At 44.7% G+C, this 24,955-nt stretch overlaps 1 protein-coding gene across 1 annotated transcript in view; it reads left to right on the top strand.

Annotated features, from left to right (window-relative positions):
- The window catches only part of GARNL3 (GTPase activating Rap/RanGAP domain like 3), a 141,901-nt gene that overhangs the window by 22,984 nt on the left and 93,962 nt on the right, over positions 1-24,955 (top strand). Inside the window, exon 3 of the mRNA XM_045790907.2 lies at positions 13,879-13,948. Coding sequence (XP_045646863.1) covers positions 13,879-13,948 — 70 coding nt within the window. The remainder of the gene's footprint in view (positions 1-13,878; positions 13,949-24,955) is intronic.

Below are 24,955 nucleotides of genomic sequence, written 5' to 3'. Positions count from 1 at the left end.
TCTATGCTTGAGACCAAGAATTTTTCACATATTGGTATTGGCTATGAAGGGGATCAGAATATGCCACCCCAAAATATGCTACTTTGGCATAAAGATTAGTTTGAGCTGAAGGCAATGGGGAAGAAATTCACAGAAAGAACTCTGCCCTCCCCCTATCTGCTTAAAAGCAGGGCATAAATTTCCCGTTGTAAAGGTGCCCCCTATCTTCTCCCATACCTAGAGGAAGAGAACAACCCTATCGCCAGAGACAGAGAAGGCATCAAGACGAGTCTGCTTAAATAAGCCTTACTAAATAACTTGTATCTACTATTAGTTTTGCCCCTGTATTTATCTTACCATGATTTACCTCTCCTGGAAGCCTCAGGTCCTTCTTTTGTCTAGTCACTTCTCCACAATTTATTGCCCTTTGTTAAAAGGGTATATAAACGCCTGAGTCTAACTGCTTCTTTGGGTTTTCTCCTCTGTGGAGCCCTTGTGCATGTAAAATTGAAAATTAAACTTCTGTGTCTTGACTTCTGTTAATCTAGCTTTTTGTTTGGTTAATTCACAGACCCCAGTTTCAAAACCTAAGAGAGTAGAGGAAAAATTTTTCCTCCCCGACAGCTATGTTCCTAAAGTGTGAAAATTTTAGATTACAACAAATTGCAGCTTGTCACAAAGAGATCTTTTTCTTTGTGTTGTTCTTCAAGCATCACACACATCTTCCTAATGAGAGGCATGGAGCACAACTTCTGTTTATTCAAATACGTACTGTGCTCAAAGTAGAAATCTTGCTAAGTGCTTCTTCATATGTATCTTCTCATTAAATCCAACAGCCCTATGACGAAGGTACTGTGGTTATCAGTATTTGTTGAATTGATTCATTTTTCAAGCCCCATTTTACAGTTGTAGAACTGAGGATTCATGAAGGAGTGATCAAGCAGTGAATTAATGGTGGGCTAGACAGGGCTAAGTAAATGTAGGCAACACTTATGCACATATAATTTCTCTGTACATATAGATATTTATTTAAGTTTAAGGTCAGGGTTCTGTGTTTTCTCTGTGTGACATTTTTAAAGAATTTTTTGTGCTAGAATTTACATGCAATAAACTGCAAGGATCTTAAGTATACGGTGGGGTGAGTTTGGCACTTGTGCCTGATCTACTTTTTTTCCACCTGGTCCACTTTTTAATGTTACAGCGCCAGTCACTTGCATTTAATTGTATCACCTGCTTATTGAAAGACACCAGCCACCAGGCATAGGAAATGTGAACTTCATGAACTGATAGCTAGTGAATGAGGTGACAATTCTTCCATTGTGATGGCTCCCACAGCATTTGCTTTGTTTGCTCGTATCACTGGCATCATATTAATCTCTGAAATGGATTTCCTGATACTCTAACCTGAGGCAACATTTACAATATTCTTATGTCTGACTCAAAACAGATTTCATGAATATGCTGTCTCATGGAGCTCACTTCCAGCAGCAGCTGATTGTGAAATTGAGAGCACATGGGGGTGTTCTCAGGCCTGATCTTAGAGAAAGTTATGGAGCAGCTTCTGTGTTCACCCCACCTAGTCTGGCTCACCCCACCCTCCTGTGTTACTCCTGGCCCCTCGTAAAGAAGAAAAGCCCTAGGGGACATGATGGTTCTCCTCAGATCTTTGAAGGGCTTTCCTAGAGAAGTGATCTTAACTTGTTTTATATGGCCCCAAAGAGTGAGCTGGCTTGTTTTCTTTCATTCATTCATTCATTCATTCATTCATTCATTCTTACACAACTCCTGACTCTGTGCCAGGTATTATGTTAGGTGCTAAGGATTTTGCGTTGAGCAAAACCAAGGGAGATCCTGCCAGTGTGAAGTTTATACTCTAGTGGGAGAGGCAGGTGTTAATCCAACCCCTTCTTTGGAATTTCTAGTCTGGGGGCAGGGGGTGGGTCAGAAAGAAGAAGGAGTTTGGAGAGCGTGTTCCAGGTCCTAACATGAGAAACCCAGAAGCTGCTCATGGGCTGGAGGCAAAGGAAGAAAGGCAGAGTGGCTGAAGTGCTCAGAGGAAGGGGAGCAGGCCCAACCCCACAGTGGTGCGGGTGGGGGGTGGTATGTGATGGTAAAGAAATTGAAGAAGAGTATGGTGACTAACATAACATAATAAAAAATAAAAAATAAAAGAAATTGAAGAAGAATGAAAGGGTAAAGATGTAGGATCAGCTGGTGGAAATCCAGGGGTGATGGACTTTAATTCACTCCTGGAGAAAACTGTTTAATAGTCAGAATAGAGGGCCTTGGGGCATATTGTGTTTGTGATCACTAATGGTGTGTAAGTACAGACTGGGTAGCTCTTTTTCAAGTATCTGGTAGAGAATGCACAATCACAGATAACAGGTTGGACCCCAGATGGTCCCTAAGTCTGTGGAGCTGAAAGTCTCTGGAAGTCTTTTCCACCCTAAGATTGTATGATGAGGAGACAGGAAGACTGATGAGGCCATTGTTGGCATCTGGGATTCAGACCATGAGGACCTGTTGGATGGAGGGACTGGGCTGGCTGAGGATAGGGGCTGATCACCCTCCATGGTCGAGGACTGACCGTAGAGCTTGGGAGGGAGAAGTCAACAGTGATTCATTCCATAGCTTGGAGACTGTGAAATAATTGAGTGCTGGCAGAAGTGAGAAACCACATTGTTGGATCAGTTTCAGAAAAACCACACTGACCTCGTGGCACTTCTGGGAGAAGCAGGAAAGGTAACTGAGTGTACGTCAAGCCCAGAGATGTAAATTTGGAACTTGTTAGTAATATCGATGCCATAAAAGTGCACAAGTCCTTCAAAAGACGGACTTCAGGGAGCACTTCACATTTGGGAACAAAAAGAGAAAGAACAAGCCAGTGAAAGAGGCGGAGGTGACTGGTTCTATGGGGTTCTGTAGAGAAGATGCCTTCCCTGGGCATCCAGTGGGTGGGAAGTTGGTCTGCCAGCATTTCTCAGGTCACCTTTGCAATTTATTTTGGTTAAAAATACAGGTGCTTAGATCCTATTCCTGAAGATTCTGATCAAGGAGGTTTAGGGTAGGGACTGGGCATCTATATATTTAGATGAAAAAATTTTAAGCACAACAATTGTTGGAGAGGATGTGGAGAAAGGGGATCCCTCCTACATTGTTGATGGGAATGCAAGTTGGTACAGCCACTCTGGAAAACAGTGTGGAGGTCCCTTAAAAAGTTAAAAATTGAGCTACCCTATGATCCAGCCATTGCACTACTGGGTATTTACCCCAAAGATACAGACGTAGTGAAGAGAAGGGCCATATGCACCCCAATGTTCATAGCAGCAATGTCCACAATAGCTAAATTGTGGAAGGAGCCAAGATGCCCTTCAACAGATGACTGGATTAAGAAGTTGTGGTCCATATATACAATGGAATATTACTCAGCTATCAGAAAGAACGAGTTCTCAACATTTGCTACAACATGGACGGCACTGGAGGAGATAATGCTAAGTGAAATAAGTCAAGCAGAGAAAGACAACTATCATATGATTTCTCTCATCTATGGAACATAAGAACTAGGATGATCGGTAGGGGAAGAAAGGGATAAAGAAAGGGGGGGTAATCAGAAGGGGGAATGAAACATGAGAGACTATGGACTATGAGAAACAAACTGAGGGCTACAGAGGGGAGGGGGGTGGGGGAATGGGATAGGCCGGTGATGGGTAGTAAGGAGGGCACGTATTGCATGGTGCACTGGGTGTTATACACAACTAATGAATCATCGAGCCTTACATCGAAAACCGGGGATGTACTGTATGGTGACTAAAATAATATAATAAAAAAGCATTAAAAATTTTTTTTAAGCAAACTAAGACTTTTGCAGGGGACAACAGGAAACTGTCTTTATGACGTGTTAGTGAAGGATTTTTTTTAAGTCAGAGAAACAAAGACCAGAAAGGAAAAGATTGAAAAATGTTTATACTAGAATTTTTAATTTCTCCATGATAAGAGATACCAGGAGCAGATTTTTAAAAGAAAAACCACTGTTTCGAAGAAGAGATCTGTGATTTGTTAACCAGAAAGGGTTGGTATTCAGAACATACCAATAATTCTTACAAATCAATTAGGAAAAGACCGACAACCTATAGAAACGGCGTGGGTGAAGAATCAGGAATAGGCAAATCCTAGAAAACGTAGCCCATATGGCCAAAAAGCAAAGGAAAAGATGTCCCAGCTCTTACGTTGTCAGGGGAGTGCAGATTGAAACCACATCCCAGTGAGACACCATTTCACATCCTTCAGACTGGCCAAAACCAATTTCTGACAACACCAAGGGTTATTGAGGATACGGAGCACCCACAACTCCCATGCTGTGGTTGGGAGGGTGAATTGCTACACTCACGTTGGAAAGCAAATCTGCAATGCATAGAGAAAATAAAGATGCACATATGACCCAGCAGTTCCACTCCTGGGTATGTCATCTAGGGACATGATTGCCATCGTACTGGAGGAGAGATATAAAAGGATGTTGATTACAGCGCTGTTTAAAACCTGGAAACAACTGCAATATCCAGCAGTAGGAGAATGGAAGAACAATGGTACATTAATCCAGAAGGATACTCTGCAGCAGTGTATGTGAATGAATCAGAGCTACAGGTATCGACGTGTACAAATTTCAACAACAAATTGTTCAGCCAGAGAAGCTAGTTGCAGGAAGACATGCATAGTAATGGTATTTATTTGTGTAAAATTTTAAAACATGCTAAATAATACTGTATATTGTTTATGAATAAGCACACAGTGCAAATATAAAAATACGAGCAGGAAGTATAAACCAATATTATTTAGTGATTATTTCAGGAGAGGGAGAGATGACAGTGGAACCAAAGAGATGTACCCAGGGGTTTCAGGTCTGTCTTATAATGTTCATTATGTTGTTTTTCTATGTCTTGAAATACTTCATAATAAAACAGATTAGAGAAAAAAATCCAGATGATTCCGATATATAGCTAGGTTTGAGAACCAAGATCTAAAATCAGTGCTTCCCCAAGTTCCATATGCATATGAGTCCTCAGGGGATCCTGCTATTCTGTTTCATGAGCTCTGGGGGCTGGGGGGCTGAGAGTCTGCATTTCTAACCGGCTCAGGTCCAAGGACCACACCATTCTAAGTTGCAAGCGTCAGAATGACCTGGGTGTTCTCTAGGATCCTTGGCACGTGGGGGACTGTTCAGAAGCACCTGCTCTGGACAGCGTGCCTCCCTGCAGGGTCTGGGTGCAGTCGGAGGCAGGTCTTGTGCATCTCAGTGGGAAAACGTTGAGGACCTGGGGACACAGACCTTAGAGGGATTTCCCCAAAGAAGCCAGATCTGCAGGTGATCAAGGGAGGTATGCAGCAACATATGTTTTCTGTTGATATTTTTTCCCTTAAACCAGTTTCATGCCTGTATAGGTCTCCTGTGATCAAGGGAGGTATGCAGCAACATATGTTTTCTGTTGATATTTTTTCCCTTAAACCAGTTTCATGCCTGTATAGGTCTCCTGTGGGCAAATTATCCTCGGAGCTGGAAGGCTCTTCAGTCCCTTTTCTTAAAGGAAAAGAGAGCACCTGCTCTGGACAGCGTGCCTCCCTGCAGGGTCTGGGTGCAGTCGGAGGCAGGTCTTGTGCATCTCAGTGGGAAAACGTTGAGGACCTGGGGACACAGACCTTAGAGGGATTTCCCCAAAGAAGCCAGATCTGCAGGTGATCAAGGGAGGTATGCAGCAACATATGTTTTCTGTTGATATTTTTTCCCTTAAACCAGTTTCATGCCTGTATAGGTCTCCTGTGATCAAGGGAGGTATGCAGCAACATATGTTTTCTGTTGATATTTTTTCCCTTAAACCAGTTTCATGCCTGTATAGGTCTCCTGTGGGCAAATTATCCTCGGAGCTGGAAGGCTCTTCAGTCCCTTTTCTTAAAGGAAAAGAGAAGCTCAGGTCACTGAAGGGTGGGGAAGGGAGAGAGCAGAGGGACAGACCTTACATTTGCAGGAATCCTCTTGTAAGCAGTGGTTCCCAGCTTTCTGGATGGTGGGTCTTGAGCCGAGAAAAGCATGACAAACCCCCCCACCCCGGACTTCTGCTCTGGGCACCCACACCTGACTCCTGAGGGGATAAAAAGAGACTGTTTTACAGTTTACCATATTTGCTCTCCACAGGTGTGCCTTGTGCTTCCACAGTATTTCTGTTCCCATGAAGTCCTGTGTCCTTGACATTTTCCCACTGAACCGTAAGCACTGTGAGAGCAGGGACCACACATCTCAGGTTTAGCACCTGAGCCCAGGACCTGGTACCTCATACCTGCTCAGGAACTGCTTATTGAATGAGTGAAAGAATTTTGACTCAGATAGAGTTTTTTTAAATGAAACTTTTTATTTTGAGAGAATCATAAGTTCATATGAAGTTGTAAGAAAACAGAGAGAGGGGTGCCCGGCTGGCTCAGTTGGAAGAATGTGTGACTCTTGATCTCGGGGTCGTGAGTTCGAGCCCCATGCTGGGCATAGAGCTTACTTACAAAAAGAAATAAAGAAATAACCCAGAGAGATCCCAGGTGCGCTCTACCCAGTTTCCCCCATGGTAGCACCTTGTATCACTGGTGTGCGGTATCACAGCCAGAAAGTTGTGGCCGATACAGTCCACTGGTCCTAGGTTCCCATTTTACACACAGTCCTGTCACATGGGTGGGTTTGTTTAGCCATCACCACAGGCCCGGCGGGGAATGGCTTCCTCACCACAGGCTCCCCAAGCAGCCCTTCATAACCACACCCACCTCTCTACCATGTTGTCAGCTCAAGAATGTTAGATAGATGGGGGGCGCTTCGGTGGCACAGCGGTTAAGCGTCTGCCTTCGGCTCACGGCGTGATCCCGGCGTTATGGGATCGAGCCCCACATCAGGCTCCTCTGCTGTGAGCCTGCTTCTTCCTCTCCCACTCCCCCTGCTTGTGTTCCCTCTCCCGCTGGCTGTCTCTATCTCTGTTAAATAAATAAATAAAATCTTTAAAAAAAAAAAACAAAAAGAATGTTAGATAGATGGAATCACACCTTTTAGGATTGGGTTTTTTCACACACTGTAATTCCCTGGAAATTTATGCTACATGTATCAGCAGTTTGTTCTTTTAATTTCTGAGCAATACTCCATGGGCTGGATATACCATGGTTTGTTTAACCAGTTGCCCCCCTCCCTTTTTTAAAAGATTTATTTATTTATTTTTGAGTGTGAACTAGGATAGGGGCAGAGGGAGAGGGAAAGGGAGAGAAGCAGATTCCCCGCTGAGCTCGGAGCCTGACTCGGGGATCGATCCCACACAACCCTGAGATCACGACCTGAGCCAAAATCAAGAGTTGGATGCTTAACCAACTGAACCACTCAGGTGCCCCCTAACCATTTGCCCTTTCAAGGACTTCGAGGATTTTTCCAACCTGGGGCTATTCTGAAGAAAGCTGCCATGAAACATTTGTATACAGATCTTTGTGACTATCCGTTTTCATTTCTCTGGGATAAATGCCCAAGAGTGTAATTACAGGGTCATATGGGTAACTGCATGTTTAATTTTATAAGTCACTGCCAAACTGTTCTTCAAAGAGGCTCAGCTTACCATTTCCATTCCCACTGAGATGTGTGAGGGGTCCGGCTGCTCCAGTCCTTGACAGCATGTGGTAGGGTTGCTGTTTTTTATCTAGAGAGAGAATTTCAGAGGCACTGGTTGAGATCATTATTGAGAGGAACTTTGCAAGGAATTACCAGAAGGCTTGAATTCTAGTAGAGAACCGGGTGAATTCCAGGGACATGTGTCTTTGTCGGAAACTTAGTGGATACATAAATACTGTAGGAGGAGTACATTCCAGAATGTTGGATAAAAGAGGATTCAGGTGAGAAAGGTGTCTTAGTGATGAAGAAAGTAACATCGGATGTGCCCAGAGGTTGTCAGAGTATCTAATGGCAGATGGGGAGTGAGGAAGGGGAACGAGAAGGAGGCAGGAACCCACCTGGGTGTAAGCAGAGCAAAGGTGAGCAGACAGTATCATTTATTCATGATTCATTTATTCAACCAATTTACTGAGCAGCCGGCTATGAACCAGGTACTCTGTAAGACACAAAAGGCATGGTGATGACCACGACAGATGAGGTCCCCGGCAGCTGGAATAGCCAACATTTATTTTGTGGCTACTGTGCATCAAGTGTCATGCTAAGCACATTATGGTATATTTTAATCTTGCCGTGGAGATGGAAATACAGACAAGGAAGGAGGCTCAGAGAGGATGAGTAACTTGCCTGGGGTCACAGAGCTGGTGGGCCATAGAGCTGAGCTCCAAATCCAGCCCTGTCTGACCCCCTTATGGCTGGGGGAACTTGCTAAGGGTATGCTAAACCTAACATCCTGGTCCAAGGAACACGTGATGCTGCAACCCCAGAAAGAGGGTAGGGGACAGGGAGCTGTGTCTGAAGCAAGACCCAAGGGGCTCTGACTTCCAGGGCTCCTTACACTCTACAAATCTGCCTGCTTGATTCTCCCTTCCTCGTATCTGAACTGCCTTCAAAAGAGGACAGAATTCTTCCATTTCATCATTGGAAATTACTGTACAATTGCATCTCGGCTTTTCTGGTGTCACTTACCTTCGGGAGAGACAACCAGTCCCTTCTTTGCAGTAAGCTGTTCCGGTTCCTGGGGTTAGGAGGCTCACGCTCTGTCCAAGCCTAAATCTGTAGTCTGGCACATTTTTTAGCCTCTCTGTTCCTCAAATAGGGAGCTCTCTTCCGTCTGTCTATTTCTATCTGCTTATCAAGAGGGCTGAGGCCTCGTCCTGGTGCTGCTGACATTGAACTCTGCTGTCAGTAGTCTTCTGAAAATCAGCCTGTTGCTTCTCACAAATTCTCTCTGCCAACCCAGGAAGAGTCCCCGCAGTCGCTATTGGCTTTAACTGTTTCAGCAGGGCTGGAAATGACAGGGGCCTGGATTGGTGGGGTCTGGCCGGTCGGCAGGGGGGATCACGAATCTCTAGGTCAGTTGAGTATAGGACCCGTATCCCTTGAGTGTCAGCTTCCTCTCTTTCCTTATTTAGTTTGATTCTTTGGAGGGGATTGTCCTGCTTTCTGGGAACCTGATTTATATAATGGTAATTTTTCTAGCCTCTTTGTGGGGCTGGAAATCTTTGCTCTCATCCCAGGCCTTACTTAGAGACGTGACATGAAGGTCCTCAGCGCTGTGCATGCTTGCAAGGTGTGATCCAGCATCCTCACACATTAATTTGCTAAAACAAAGTTTCTATTTAGAGCCCAGAACACGTTGCATGGGAGTGAGGAGCTCAAACTCTCTGGTTCTTTTTTGCACCTGCCTTGTGCTGGTGACATGCTCTTGGGTCCCAGCAATTCTCTAGGTGGGGTCACACTGCTAGGCCAACCCTTTGAGGGAGGAGACGTCATGCTGAGCCATGAGGCTGCACTTGGCCCCGTCCCGGGAGGCCTGTTACTTGGCCCCAAACCCCCTCTTCTGCTGTGGGGGTGTGGTGTCTTATTTAAAACTCTTTAAAAGTGGATACTCCTTTATGTCAAATGTCCCTTCCCAGGGCTCTAACAACCTGCGAATTCATACCACTAAGGAGAGTAATAACACAATAGCTGACACGCATTGAGTAGTGTTTATGTGACAGAACTTGTGCTTAAAATAGACTTTTCTTTGTTCTTTCTAATTTATCCTTTCTAACCCTGTTCAGTAGGCGATACTATCAGCCACGTTTTGTATAGGAGGGAACTATTGCCCAGAGAGGTTAAGAACTTATATATCTGTGACCGAATCACATGCCGGCAAGGACCATATGACGCGTCCTCCCGTTAAAACAAACACGGCCTTGTCCCTCCTGATGGAAGTGCTGCAGAATGGCCGATGGGTTTCCCAGGGATTCCGGAGTCATCTGGAAGAGCAGTATTTTTCCAAAACACTATCTGTGGACCACCTGCATCAGAATTCCCCCGGCTGCTTGTTAAAGTCACAGCCGTGCTGAATCACAACCTCTGGGAATAGGGCCAGGGAATCTGCATTTTTAGAAAGCTTCCCCCAGGGATTCTCATGGACTCAAGTATTTCCATTGGCTTTATTAATCCCAGTTCATGGGGAGGCCTGAAACCAGCGACAGGGATTTGCGAGGCTATACAGCAGTGGTCGGGCAAACATTTTTCTGTAAAAGGCCAGACAGTAAATAGCTTGAGCTCTGTGGGCCATGCAGTCTCTGTCGCAGCTGCTCAGCGCAGCCCCAATGTGATGCGAACGCCCTCACAGACTCCCTGTGACCACATGGCGTGGCTGTGTGCCAATCAACTTTGGTTGCAATAACAGGCGGTCAGGGGGCCTGTGATTTGCTGACCCCTGAGAGTCATCCTGGCCCACCAGCGCTCTGACTGCCCCTTTCTGTGGGAGTTATTCTTCTGTCTGTTAACGACAGAGAGCTGTAGCCATTAAGATAAAATCACCTGTTCTCATAAACTCTGAATCTTAGTGACATAGAATAATAAAAGTTATTTTTCACTCATGCCACTGGGGATCTTCTTTATGGTCACGTAGGGACCAAGGCTCCTTCTTGTTGGGGCTTCACCCCTGTTGGTCCTCACAACCCTCTCCAGTCAGCTAGTGGGTGAGGAAAGAGAGCAAGGATTATTCGTGGGAAATATGTATGGGCTGGGTCTGGAAGGAGGTACCCATCATTTCTGCCCACAACAGAACTCTTCCTGTGTGGACCCAGAAACAGTGATTTCTCAAGCTGCGAGGCCCTTGGTGTCTAGACTCTCTCTGTTACCTTTCTCCTTTGTGTGAAACCCATCCGGTTCTTGCCTGGGCTCGTCTCTTCTTTATAAAAAAGAGCTTTGCTAAGGTCAGCCAGGAGGAGCCAGGCACAGCCTCACTGCTGTATCCAACCACTTTCCCTTAGAGCGGCAGGCTCAGAAGGCACAGGGCCCCCTTCGACGTAACTGTGGGGATATGTTTTGTCACATATTCTGCTACTGTGTTCCCTAGATCGCCATCTTCCCAGCCGCCAAGATCCATTTCCTCACTGGCGGCTGCCTGCCTCCCAGGCAGGTGCCATGTATTTTAGGCTGTTGCTGTGGTAGCACCCCCACTGCAAGGTACCCACTTCCGTGTTAGTTCGGGTGACACGGCAGCTTTAACAGGTAAACCGAAATGCCATGGGATTGAGATAACTCAGTGTGGATTCTTGCTCACAGCATATTCTCATACAGATGTTCTTGGAGGTGTGGCCTTCCACTTGGTCTTTCAGAGACCAGGTTTTTTCTGTCCTGAAGCTCTGTCCTCCTGCCGGTCCTTGTAGTCCTTTCCACCCTGCTGGCCAAGGGGAAGGAAAGTAAGGGCCTCCCTTACTTATGAGCGCTTCAGCCCATATTCTCTTGGCCAGAGCTTAGTCATGTGATCACACGGCAAGAGGGGCTGGGAAATGTTGTCTAGTGACAAGCCCAAGAGGAAAAGAGAATAGGTTTTGGCGGGTACATAGCAGTGTCTGCTTCTTGGGCCAGGACTGTCTGGACTGGTGGACAATGACCTCTGGCAGAGGAGGGAGACTGTCAACAGGCAGCCTGCCTTGGGACTCACTAGGGTGCCCTCAGGCATTTGTAGGTAAGATCCAGACAATGTGCAAATACCTTCATCAGCACAGCAGCAATTTCCTGCATGTCCACTCTGTGCTGAGCACGAGGCCAGGCCCTGGGACCCGCAGGAGAGCAAAGCTCCTCTTGGAGCTCTGGGGGACTCCTTTGATCACATCTCCTGTGCTGGGTACCAAGGGGCCAGGGAGCCTGGGGAGGGAGTCGGGGAGGCCGGAGGGTTTTGTGACATGGCGGTTCGAGGGCCTCCGGTAGCCGCAGAAAGGCACCCCATATAGTTCAGCCTGGCTCTCGCCATTAGCAAGCGCTGTCTCCACAGCGAATTGCACGAAATGTAATTAGAGGGGGAGAAGGGCAACGGATAGCAGATGTTCTGTTTCTGTCTCTCTGGGTTGTTTTCATAGGACACTGCTTTCCCGCTATGAAGCTTCTAAGGGTGTTGCCCCAGGATGCAGGGTGGTCATCTTTTTTTGTGTTAGTTTTTGGCTGTTGGCAAAGTTAGGGAGCTGAGAACGCCCTTGGTGGTGCTTAGGGCCACCTGGGGAGGGGCCCAGAGCCTAGCACCCTTGCTCTTCTCACGATGTTGGTCATTTGTGTTAGAAGCTGCTGCCACTGGTGGTGGTGGGGTGGTGCCCCCCCCCAAAAAAAACTGAAAAGGTAGGCTGCACTGGGCAGACAGAGCTTTCAGTCACCAGCCATTGGGCGTTCGTCCTGTGCCCCATCTCTGGCCTGGTGCAGAGATGCTCCTGGAGACCACTCTTCTTGGTAACCCAGGGCCGCCGGGGAAGGATCCAGAAGCTGTTATGTAGGGCACTGGCAGTACTCTCCAGGAGGGTTTTCAGAACGGGCTAGGAAAATGGGCATAGAGGACATTTTTAATACAGACCGAAATAGGCCATGGAGGGAAGTTTTAAATCTCTTTCAGAGACTTTTTGGGGGGCTAGAAAATCCTGTCTCTGGAAGCACGATGGTAGCCTGGGAGATATCTGGGGCACCCTTCCACGCTGGATTCGTTAATTTGTTGCACATTTTCTGCTAAGGAAATGAGGACTACAAAAGGTTAAATTTCTCATATAAGATTAATTCAGCCATCTCTGTGAAATGGTGGACGCAGAATACCAATAGACCCTCATTTCTCTCATGCTGTCTTGCTTGGAGCCTATCAAAGAGTGTCCTGGCAAAGAGTCAGGTCTGTGGATGCGGAACAGTGGAGTCAGTCTCTCTCTGAGCGTGCCAAGAAGGCTGTGATTTAGAAAATGTAGCTACCTTTTAAGGAAGGATGAAAAGGTACAAAATGCACCTTTCTTTGCATGTTAGATACCAAATATTTTGGAGCGATTAGACATGTCGCTCCCGTGCAGTCTCGTTTTCTCCGGCTCCGTAGAGTTATTTGCATGACATCTACGAGAAAACTTGTTAAAGCTGCTCGCATTTGTGGAGCTCCGGTGGTTTCAGGAGCACCGCTTGGGGTCCTAAATAGACCGACTCCTCGATAAGATCTGTGTCTTTTGAGTGTGGAACTCTGCATTCAAGATGTAAATGCAGTAAGAGTTTTGCCCTTGTTTTAATTGCTCTTCACAATGCGTGTGATTTTTCTTATCTGATTTAAGCCTGGGGGGTGGTGGTGCAGGGGAAGTATTAGCGCTTGTTACATAAAAATGAAAGATCCTTGAAGTTAGATTTCTGGATTTTCTGTCAGTGCTGCTCTTTTTTTTTTTTTTTTCATATTGTCATATTGTCATAAATGAAAGGGGGTGGGGTGGGGCCTACCGGGATTTTGAAGTTTCCTCCTCCTATTTAAAGTTTCATTTCTGCTTTATAGCATCAAATAATGCTGGTTATTTTTATGTTGAATATTTGGGACAAAGAGGCTCTCTTAAAGGAAAGATAATTGCAAGCTTTGTCCCTGGCCTCAAGTTTACTGCAGGGCTTCTCATCCCCTTTGGTTATACAGAAATGAAATTATAAACCACCAGTAGCCTTGGAAATCTCAATCGATTCCAAATGACTAAATATTTAATTCAATCATTGCCTATACTTCCAGGGATGACTCGGGTGTTTTTCTTTTTACCGAGGGCTCCGTGAGCGCCGGGCTCTGCCATGGCTGCTGAGGACTGTGTCTGTTGCAAGGAGGCTCCCCTGCAGTGAGGAGCTGGGGCAAAGCCTGTACCACAGCAGCCCTTTTTGCAAATGGTAGTCGATTTTTGCAGAAGGTTTGTGGCCAGATCGCTATGTATAATACTGATGAAGCATTTTTGTTCCAGCTCTGTCTCGGAAGACCTAGGCTGTAGACGTGGGGATTTCAGTAGGAAACATTATGGATCTGTGGAGCTGGTAAGTTTACACTGTCTGTTCAGTGGTGGAACATTGATTTAGATTTAGAGCATCGCCAAGCTCATCAGATCTTTTGTTGTATATTTACTGTCAGACCATGTGGGTACCGTGTAAGGCTGGGATGGGAATAAATGACTATTGAAAGGCCATAATAATTTGATCATCTTTATCTGTTTGTTTTTATTGTTACGTACTCTTAATCTGTGCCTTCCAGTTTGTTAAAAATATGTTGTGGCTTGGTATTTTTTTCTCTGGTGCACGTAATTGGGGTATAGAATTAAATTAAATGATTTATGAATTAAGAGAGGCAGCATTTGGTTCTTATCTTATTCCTAAAAGTTGATAAATCTAGTTTTTGAGGTTTAAACATTATTGAAATACATGTTCTGATTTTCTGTACCTTTGCTTTCTGGGTATGTGGTAGGAGTTAGAATATTTATGAGATTTTTTTCTTCCTGTTAAAAGTCTATTTGTTGGGCTAGAACATACTGTAATAGATGATAGATACCTAGAATGAAAATATCCACATTTTCCTTACAAGAGACATTAGGGTTTATGTTATCATCTTTTAAAATAGAATGCTTTCATTTTAAAAGAGGAATAATGAAGGCATATTTTAGCCTCTATTTTTTAAAAGAACTGTGATTTTTTTCCCCCCAGTTGCATGGAAATTTGAACAAATTTTCAGGAAAATGTGCTCATAGAATCCTCTTGATTATTATTTAACACTATTAAAAACATTGAATTTATTATTTCTATCTATTTACAAAAAAAGAGTTGCTTGGATCCGTTTTTGTGTAGTACCTAATTTTCCTCCATTAATATATGCTGCATTTTTGCAGGGTTTAAGTAGTAGGACAGATTATAACAGAGTTGTGTACCAGTAGCATTCTATTTGAATTCACTTGTATATTATAGACTTGACTGTGTATCTGGCCCAGGGCTGAGTATTCTTGAAAATATAAAATAAGTAAAAGATTTGGTCCTTGTTGTTAAGGAGCTTACTGTCTTGAGCTGGGCAGATAAGATACATAAAATATCTAGAAAATGAATTTAGTCACATAAAAGACACATTGATTGACTCCATCAATGCGTGTTCTGTGCCCGTCACTGGTGGCACCGGGCCAACTCAGACCACCACCTCCCCCAAAGGAGCATGTGTAGAACTATAATTCAGGGCAGGAACTGGTAAAGATCCTGAGAGGGATACAGATAGGGCCTGGTGGGGGTGAAGAGAGGGGAGGAAGTGACCCATCCTAGCCAGGGATCTTAGGGAAGCAGCCGGGAAGGCCTCGCGGAGGCTGTAGGACGGACGTGGGTTGATGGTAGAGAAGACAGACAGTGGATATTTGCAAACAATGTGATTCTTGGCAGTGATGTATTCCAGGGGCAGTGAGCAAATGGCCCTGTCTCGCAGAGTGAGTGAGGCAGCAGAGCTGAGTGGCCACACAGCAGGCAGGCTTTGAAATCAGGCCTGGCTTCACACACCAGCTCCAGCACCCACCGTCTGTGGACTTCTCTGAACCTCAGTGGTGCTTACGAACTTGTGCCCTGAAGTCATATTGTTTCATCATTTCCTAGTTGTCCGATCTTGGACTTCTTTTGGCCTCGGTTTTCTCATCTGTGGGGATATTATATATTATATATTATATAAATGGGGATATTAATATTATTTAGTTTATAGGGGTGTCAAGAGATTAAATGAGATGATGCATATAAGCACAGTCCATGTTAGTGAGCCATGGTGGCAAAGATGAAATTTGGTAGCAAAAGGAGGACCTTGACTCACAAGTAGACTTTGGACCTGTTCCAGTAAGTCATATGAAGCTCTTGTAAACAGTGAGAGTGGTGTCTGGGGAGACAACAAAGGTGTGAAAGCTGGACCCTTTATAGACTTGTGGAAAGCACAGGCTGGCAGGCTGGGAAGGTCCTTAGAGCCGTGGTTCTCAAACCTGAGCAGGCATCTGCACTGCGTGGAGAGTTTATCAGAACAGACTGCTGGGCCCCCATCCCCAGAGTTTCCAATCCAGTAGGTCTGGGGTTGACCCAGAGTTTGTGTTTCTAGCAAGTTCCCAGGGGATGGTGATGTCGCTGGTCCTAGGATCAACACTTGAAGAAACCCCGCCTTAGAGAACCCCAGACTCGTCTTTGGTTATCCCCAACCTGATGGGGCAGCTCACTGACCAAAAATCTTCCTTCCATTTGTTCACGTTTTTGTTCTAGAGCCATGGGTGTGTCTCTGTGTGTGTGTGTGTGTGTGTGTGTGTTGCTAGCTGACTTTTAAAATAGTATAAAGTTCATTTTAAATACATTTAAAAATTCCACATATAATTCCTCTGCCCCATTGCCACTTTTTTCATCTCATTTTGATACCTTCCAGTCTTTATAGTGGCTAACCTATTTTCACCTAGCTGTAATCAAATTACACATATAATTTTGTCTTCCTCTTTTCTTCATTCAGCCGTGTTTCACAAACGTCTTCTTGTTATTGAGTACCATTTTAATCGTGTAATAGCCCAACATCGTTATAAACAATTCTTTGGGTAACAGTTCCCCTCCTTTTGTAAAATTAGGTTGTGTCAGCTTCTCCCTTGTCAGTAATGGCATGCCCTGGTTGTTGGAATGGTTGAGAAAAATCAAATGAGCCAAGTTCCATTTTTGCCATCTAAAGATCTCTTGAAATTCTGACTCCAGTGTTTTAAGGAAGGAGACCTTTTCTCTCATCTATGACCAACACTGAATTATTAAATTAAAAACCATTTTTGTGTTTTCTATGTGCACGAGAAAGTAAGTTTAACTTGTTTTTCACACCGGGTTTGATGAATATTGTTGGAAACCCAATAAATCTTGGGCATCCTGAAACTCAAAGTTTGTAGAAGGGTGCAGAATTGAAATTTTGGCATAGACTTCTTTTGACCTTGAACAAATGAGGTAGAAGTCCTTGTGAAGAACCAAGCTTGGCTATTGACATCAATAATGAGGACAGATTTGAGGGCTCAGTTGCCTTGGTTTAAAATGGGTATGAATCTGGTGAGCGAGAACATGGAAGCTCAGACCTTTATAGACTCGGGGAGGGGAGGTTCTCAGCGTTCATCTAATACCCACATATTGAAGGCCTGCCCCCCCACCTCATGCCAGGCACGGTGCTAGGCACTGAGCGGAGGGAAAAAGCAGTTTCTCTGCCCTCCTGGAGCTGTGGTCTGGCTTTAGGAACCAGCAGCCTCCAGCATTGCCGGATCCCAGCTGTTCCCTGCCTTCATCAGGAATTGTTTCCTTGCAAGGAACAAGGCCCCACTCGGTCCAGCTCAAGTCTAAGGCAGTTCACTGAAAGTGTGTGGGTGAGGCTCACCAGAATGACGTGCAGGAAGCCCAGCTGGGCCTCCTGTGACCAGAAAGCCATCAGACTGCAGCTGATTTCTCGGGTTCTCTCCGGTCCCTGTGATTTCTTCCATTCACTCTCAGGAAGCCGATGCCGTCCTCTCGGTGGACCAGCTCCCCTGAGGGCGCAGTCCCCTCTCTCCCATCCGCTTTCCCAGCGGGGGCGGGATTTTTTAACACTTCTTTTCATCATGGTCAAATATACACAACAGAAAATTTACCATTTTTAAGCGTATAAATCAGGGGCGGGAAGTATATTCACAGCGTTATGTGACCATCGTCCTCATCCACTATCAGAGCGTTTTTCCATCAGCCCAAACAGTAACTGTACCCATTAGAGAGTAAGTCCACATTAGCCCTTCTTCCCCAGCCCCTGGTAACTTACATTCTGCCTCTTTCTCTATAAATTTACCTCTTGTAGGGGCCTCATGTAAGTGCAGCTCTGCCACGTTTGTCCTTTGTGTCTGGTCTGTTTTACTTAGCGTGGTATTTTCAAGGTTCATCCATGTTATAGCATGTATCAGCATTTCATTCCCTTTCGTGGATGAATTCTGTCCTTTGTATACACCACATTTGGCTTATCCATTTCTCTCTCTCAGTGCACACTTGGGTTGCTTGTACTTTTTCACCATTGTGAGTAATATTGCTGTGAACATTGGCGTGCCAGTCTGTGTCCGAGTCTCTGCTTTCTTCAATTCTGTTGGGTCTGTTAACTGGGAGCAGAATTACTGGATCATGTGATAATTCTATTTTTAACTTTTGAAGAACTCCCAAGCGTGTTTCCATAGTGGCTACAGCATTTTATGTCTCTACCGGCGATGCACAAGGGTTCCAGTTTCTCCATAATCTCACCAATACTTTCTCCATTTTGTTTAATAACCATTCTGATGCGTTGTAAAGGGGTGCTTCATTGTGATTTACCTTTTACCCATGACCGATGATGTTGGGCATCCTTCCGTGTGTTTATTGGTCATTTGTATTTCTCCTTTGGAGAAACGGTATTCAAGTTCTTTGCCTCCTTTGCCCATTTTTTAATCACGTTGTTTGTTTTGTTGGTACTGGGTTACAGGAGTTCCTAATATATTCTGGATATTAATTCCCTTATCAGATATGTGATCTGCAAATCTTTTTTCCTGTTATGTGGGTTGTCTTTTTACTCTGTTGACAATATTCTTTGATGCATAGAAGTTTCTAATTTCCATGAAGTCCAGTTCATCCATTTTTCTTCTTTGTTGTTACTGAGTTACAGGAGTTCCTAATATATTCTGGATATTAATTCCCTTATCAGATATGTGATCTGCAAATCTTTTTTCCTGTTATGTGGGTTGCCTTTTTACTCTGTTGACAATATCCTTTGATGCATAGAAGTTTGTAATTTCCATGAAGTCCAGTTCATCCATTTTTTTTCTTTTGTCATCTGTGCTTCTGGTGTTATATTCAGGGAGTCATTACCAAATCCAGTGTCAGGAAGATTTGCCCCTGGGTTTTCTCCTAGAAATTCAGTAATTTTAGCTTTTATTTTTTTTTCCTTGATCCATTTTGAATTGTTGTATGTGGTATATGGTGTAAGGTAGGGGTCCAACTTCATTCAGTAGGTTTATGATCTAATGGGAGTTACTCTGTGTATGGAATGACATAGGGGTCCAGCTTCATTATTTTGCATGTCGATATCCAGTTTTCCCAGAACCATTTGTTGAAAAGACTGCTCTTTCCTCATTGAATGGTCTTGGCACCCTTGTCTAAAATCAATTGACCATACATGCAAGCGTTGATTTCTGGGCTTTCTCTTCTATCCCATTAGTCTATATGTCTGTCCTCAAACCAGAGTGGTGTTTTAAAATGTTGGCAGTACAATGTCTTTTCTTTCTGAAAACCCTCCATTGGCTGCGCATTCAAGTCCAGAGCCTTTACAAAGCCCTACAAGAACCTGTGTGATCCCGGTTCTGCCTGCCTCTTCCATCCTCCCTCATGCTGCTCTCTCACTGTGCTTCACTCATTTGGCCTTGTTTTGGTCTTGAGAATACATGAGTTCTTCCCTGTCCCGGGGCCTTTGCACTTAATCTTCTTTCTGCCTGGAATGGGCTTCCCTATCACTTCTCATGGCTGGGTTCAGCTTAAATGTCACCTTCTCAGAGAGGCCTCCCCAACCACCCTACCTCAAGTAGTCCTTCTCTCTGTGCTGTTCTGTAACTCAGCATCCTGTTTCTTTTCTTAATAGTATTTAGCACACTGTTTATTTCATGTATTTATTTACTTACTGCTCTCTCATCCATTAGAGATGAGGGTGGGAACCATGTCTGTCTTGTTCATATTTATATCTCTAGGACCTGGCACAGGGTCTGGCACTTATTAAGTTCTCATTAAATGTTGTTTATTGCTAAATTGACTTCCAATCCCCCATTTCCCCTAGTCTTACAGCCCCAGCACCCACCACAGTCTGTTCATTCTTGGGCCCTAATTTCAAATGCCTAGTAGAATGTCATGGATTGGTTCCTCTGGTTCAGGTGTCTATCCCTGATTCACACTGTAGTGCTCAGGGAAGTGGGGTCATGTGGTATAAATATGGCCTCCAAGACCCAGCACCTCAGCAGAGTTAGTGGATGGGGGGGTTTCCTCCGGAAAGGTTGTAGATGCAGTTCACTTTCAAACAGCATGACACCCCGAATGCATCTCTGACATTGCCTCTAACAGTAGATGATGTAAGAGCTCAAACTAAGAGCACCTGGTGAAAATTCCTTCTTCTGCCAGTAGACCGTTATCTTTGACACTTTTTTCACTACCATAAACAAGGGTGCAGATTATAAACTCCCTAAAAATAGGAGTCATGGCTGTTCAGTTACCACTGTGTCCCTCGCACTAAGCACAATGCTTAGCATTCGTTACTTAGTAGATATTGATTGAATGAATGAATGGTTCAATTTGGTTAAAATTAGAAAGTAGCCTAACCCACCAGATAGAAGTAAAAGAAAGGAATAACAAGCCTCTTTGGCCCCCCTCCCCCAATATAATTGGACTCATTAGCTTGCGGTACATTCCATCTAAAACAGATGCCATTTTTCTTCCTGAGGAATTGGAAGTCCGGTCTCTCATGGCAGCATTCTCGGCAAGGCATAGCTATTACACCATCGACCATTCTTCATCACTTCTTATGGAAATCTGTCAGGAAAAGCAAAGATTGTTTGTAGCTTTTATTGATCTTTTCTTGGCCTCTGACTCAATGGATACGAAACGGATGTGTTACGAATGACGAATGGTATGGGCACAATATAGATCTCTGTCCTGCCCAGCCCCGCTGCTGATTCTCATATAACCCTACGTCTTGATACTTCTGGGGGTGCCACGGTCTGTAAGGTAATTTCAAGTCCAGCTAAATACCGCGCAATCGTTTTTAAACGTGTTCCTTCCTGACTGAAGCCCGCAGTTGGATGAGTCGCATGCTCCCCTGCTGTACAGGAAAGAAACATATAAATGCTTCTCTGTGCGGACGGCATGGTTTTGTTGTGATGAACTCGCAGTGGCCTCAAAGGCTATCTGTACTACCTAATTACTATCAAAAGAACGGTTTACACTGGACTTGCTTAGCATCTGCAGATTTCCACATTTGAGGTCGTGAGTGTTGAGGACTCCTGCAGGCTGATATGTAGTGATTGGTATTTTCACTCAGGCACGAATTTGAATTATGCCTGTGGGACTGTCGTACAGAAAGATGATTCTTGGCTAATGAGTGATTTAGCGACCCGTCCAGCATCCCTGACGCAGTGCTGGTTTGTTCTCTATTCAGGGTCAAGGAGGCTTTTTGTTTTCATAGGCGTTTTATGGGAGAAATTATATTCTATGTAGTATTACCAAATTGAGAGATTATTGAAGGTACCAGCACGTTTCCCTCAGGAACATCAAAACATCAAGACGTCGACGTTCTACAGCTAAAATCATCATTTCGGCAGATGTTCTCCAAAATGGAACTGGCTCGTATCTAAGTCTTAAATAGCAGGTTGACTCAGTGAGGTGCCTCCAGGCACGTTTAGCTTGGAGCATTTACCAGTAAGTTAACGTGGTTTAAAAATGTGGGTGCTTTCGCGGATATTTTTGGTGTCTTTGTGGTGACTTAGAACCTTTCCCAGCTAACATTTACAATTCTTGGAACCATCTTCTGTGAAGTAGTACCTGACACCTTCATCCTCTAATGATTTCTGTAGCGTAGTGGAGCCAGAAGTCTTTTATTGTGATTATTACTTTGTTATTACTATTATTAGTTTTAGCGTCTGTTGAATGTTTGCTGTGTGCCAGGCACTGAGCTAAATGCCTTAGGTGCGTTTACCTGTTTGACCCTCACGAACAGCTGTGGGCGGTACGTGTTACTTGATTATGCTGCACCTCGTGGGGGTTCAGGAGACGTTTGTGGAAGGTGAATGGCTCCGCATTTAGCTGATGATCTCAGAGAGGTCCCACAGCCAGTGAATGGTAAAAGTAACATTTCAGCCCAGATCTGTGTGGCTCCAAGAGCCCCCGGGCCTAATCTCTCAGTCTCTAAGCCCATGCTCTTACAGACCCTGCTGCTTATAGGCTGTTTTCTAAAGAAACGAGGTTGATTGTTGGAACCACTCCTCTGCCCTTAATCAACACCAAGAGAAGCCCTGCTTGAGGGTTTAGCCCAAATGTATAATTTTAAACTCTCTTCTGGCCAAATATTAACAAGCTTGGTTTTAAGAAGAATGTGGATAAAGAATTATCCAAAGAGACATCCGTGCCATAAATGGTATAAATTTAATTCCTGGATTAATCTTAACCATAAGATAGCTACCAACACTTGGCCTGCTGTCTGTGGCCTCTCCTAGACTTGCTTCTCTTGATCTGTGCCTTGGCGTTATGCTTTACCCTGCCCTGATGGACAGAATGGAAAAGAGCCATATGGATCTAGATGGTATGTCTCTTGTAAGATGCTCTTGAGGATTTTTCTCAGTGTGCCACAAAGTGTCACTTTTAAGAGGACCTATGAGAAAAGTTTTGCTCAGGACCAAAAAGTACGATGCTTCTCCCGTGAAGCTGCTTTGTTGTTAATCTTATAGGCATTAGGAATCCTGTGGATGAGTTGGGTCTTTTCCTCTTTGCACTGGCCTCCAGGAAGCTCAGAGCCCTATTTATGGCTTGCCTCTAACTACCTTAAAGGACTTTACAGCATACATCCGAATCTGGTTCTCTTATTTTTACTTTATTTACCCACACCTAATTTGCCCTTTTTCTGAACTTGTTCTGTATCTAATTTAATCCTTTGAATAAATATATTTCAGAAAGGGGCACCTGCGTGACTCAGTCAATTAAGTGTCTGACTCTTGATTTCCACTCAGGTCATGATCTCAGGATCGTGGGACCAAGCCCCACGTCGGGCTCCACACTGGGCCGTGGAGCCTGCTCGGTATTCTCTCCCTCTGCCCCTCCTCTCCCACTCATGTGAGTGTGCGCGTGCGTGCACTCTCTCTTTCTAAAAAAAGAAAAGATATTTTGGTAAGCTGCTTTAAACATTTTTTAAAAATAAGGTAGGGAGCGCCTGAGTAGCACAATTGGTTAAGCCTCCAACTCTTGGTTTGGGCTCAGGTCGTGATCTCAGTGTCGTGAGATTGAGCCCGGCATCAGGCTCGGAGCTCAGTACAGAGTCAGCTTAAGACTCTCTCTCCCTCTCCCCTACCCCACCCCCATGATCACTCTCTCTCTAAAATAAATAAATAAATCTTTAAAATAAAATAAAAATAAGGTAGATCGTAAGCAAACAAGGCATTTCCATATCCAGCCCTTAGCAGCGTATCTTCTGTCGCTGTTGATGGTAGTCAAGTTTATAGAATGACTTTGATCCTTGTCTCCTCCCCACCCTACTTTTTGAGATAATGTGACTTACGACCTACTTTCATAAGCTCAACAACACTTGAGGAGAATTAGCGCCACCTGACCAGCCATTCGGTGACCATCTTGGATAGTTGAGACCCAAAATGATGCCAAATCCACTAGCTAAACACACACTGTAATAAGAATGCCAAGTAAGTCCGCTAAATTTTCCCGCATAAAAGTCTTGGGAACAGCCACTTCCATGATACTCAGCACCAGCACGCTCTCTAGTTTCAAAACTAGAACTGGAGAGGGGCACCCAGCTGGCTCAGTCAGTAGAGCATGGAACTCTTGATGTCAGAGTCATGAGTTCGAGCCCCACATTGGGTAGGGAGTTTACTTTAAAAGACGACGACAACAACAACAATTAGAATTGGAGATACTCCACTCCCAGCCTTCTGTGGGCCTGGGGTTGCTCGTGCTCTTCCTGGTGCCTCCCATCCCTGTGCTGCCATGTCCTTCCCTGTGGGATGATCTCCCTGCTGCTGCAGTGACCCCAGCTCAGCTCCCCATCTCTGGCTCCTACACCCTCTACTGGTGTCCCGGGGTCTTTGTTCACGGACTCCAGTGGTCTTCAACTAGTGGGGTATCATAGTACCGTGGTATACTATAAAAATAACTTCAAATTCTGACCAGTGTGTAACAGTTCATTTTTTATGTAACCAGAGACGCAAATTGTTAACAGATTGTTTGCTTGGTAAATTCTTCACAGGAAATCAAGTTTTCTGCCTTGATTGTGGTTTTTCATATGCCCAGGAGGCAAATTTCCCATGTGTGTCTCAAACACACACACTTTCTTGGTGCCTGTTGGGTAATGCCCTTTGCCTCTCCCATCTTACTTGTGCCAGAGCGATTCCTGCCCTGCATCTGTTACAGGAGCCCCCTCAGCTTCTAGTAAGACCGGGTACCATCCGTTGTAGCGAAAGTAAATTTTTAATTTGGTCGAAAGTATATCATGTTGTATACCTTATATACTGTTCTCATGAAGAGAAAGTATTTTCATTGTTTTGAAAATGCTTTTTAAGAACCTGGGTTTACTTCTGAATTTAGGCAGGTCCACCACCAAAACTGTGGGATCCACCAACACACACACACACACACACACACACACACACACACACACACTTGAAAACCACTCTTTTACTTCTCTCAGTGCTGTTAAAGCTGAAAAGGAATTTGGTCTGTTTTCCAGCATTTCACCATGTGGACTCTGAACATTCAGAGCTCTGTTTTAGGCCCTCAGAAGCCAGTCTAGCCCTTTTAACTTACGAACTGCCCCCTGGCAGGTTGGGGGACATTCCCCCAGGGCGGTAGGAGCAAGAGCATTTGAGGCTTCACTGAGGTCCCTCCCAGTGCCCCTCAGCTGAGGCCCTGGCCTTCCAGCCCCGCCCTGTCTCAGGTCAGGTCCCTGCTTTCTTCAGGTACACATCCATCTCACGGGTTGGAGCAGCTTTTCCCCGTCTTTGTAAAAGATGGGAGCATCCATGGTGGGTTCTACAGTTGGCTTCCCTTGCTTTTCCCCACCAGGTGAGGGTAGGGCAAGTCACACCCCGGGGTCCAGCATGGCTGCCATGGCTGACTGGCCACAAAGGGCTTCCGGTTTCACACCCCACTGTTACGGTTGAGCCCCAGCTAATATTCTCATTTTTATATGGAACTATCTTACCTATTTAATTAAAGCAGTGACTTTGGTTTCCTTTATGTGTAAGAAAAGGATTGTATGCTTTTTGGTCTCAGCTTTTTAATCGGTCT

This window comes from Ursus americanus, chromosome 18 (genome assembly GCF_024610735.1).
Source record: "Ursus americanus isolate L20-20 chromosome 18, mUrsAme1.1.p, whole genome shotgun sequence".
Lineage (NCBI taxonomy): Eukaryota > Metazoa > Chordata > Mammalia > Carnivora > Ursidae > Ursus > Ursus americanus.
This window is presented reverse-complemented; position numbering and strand designations above follow the sequence as displayed.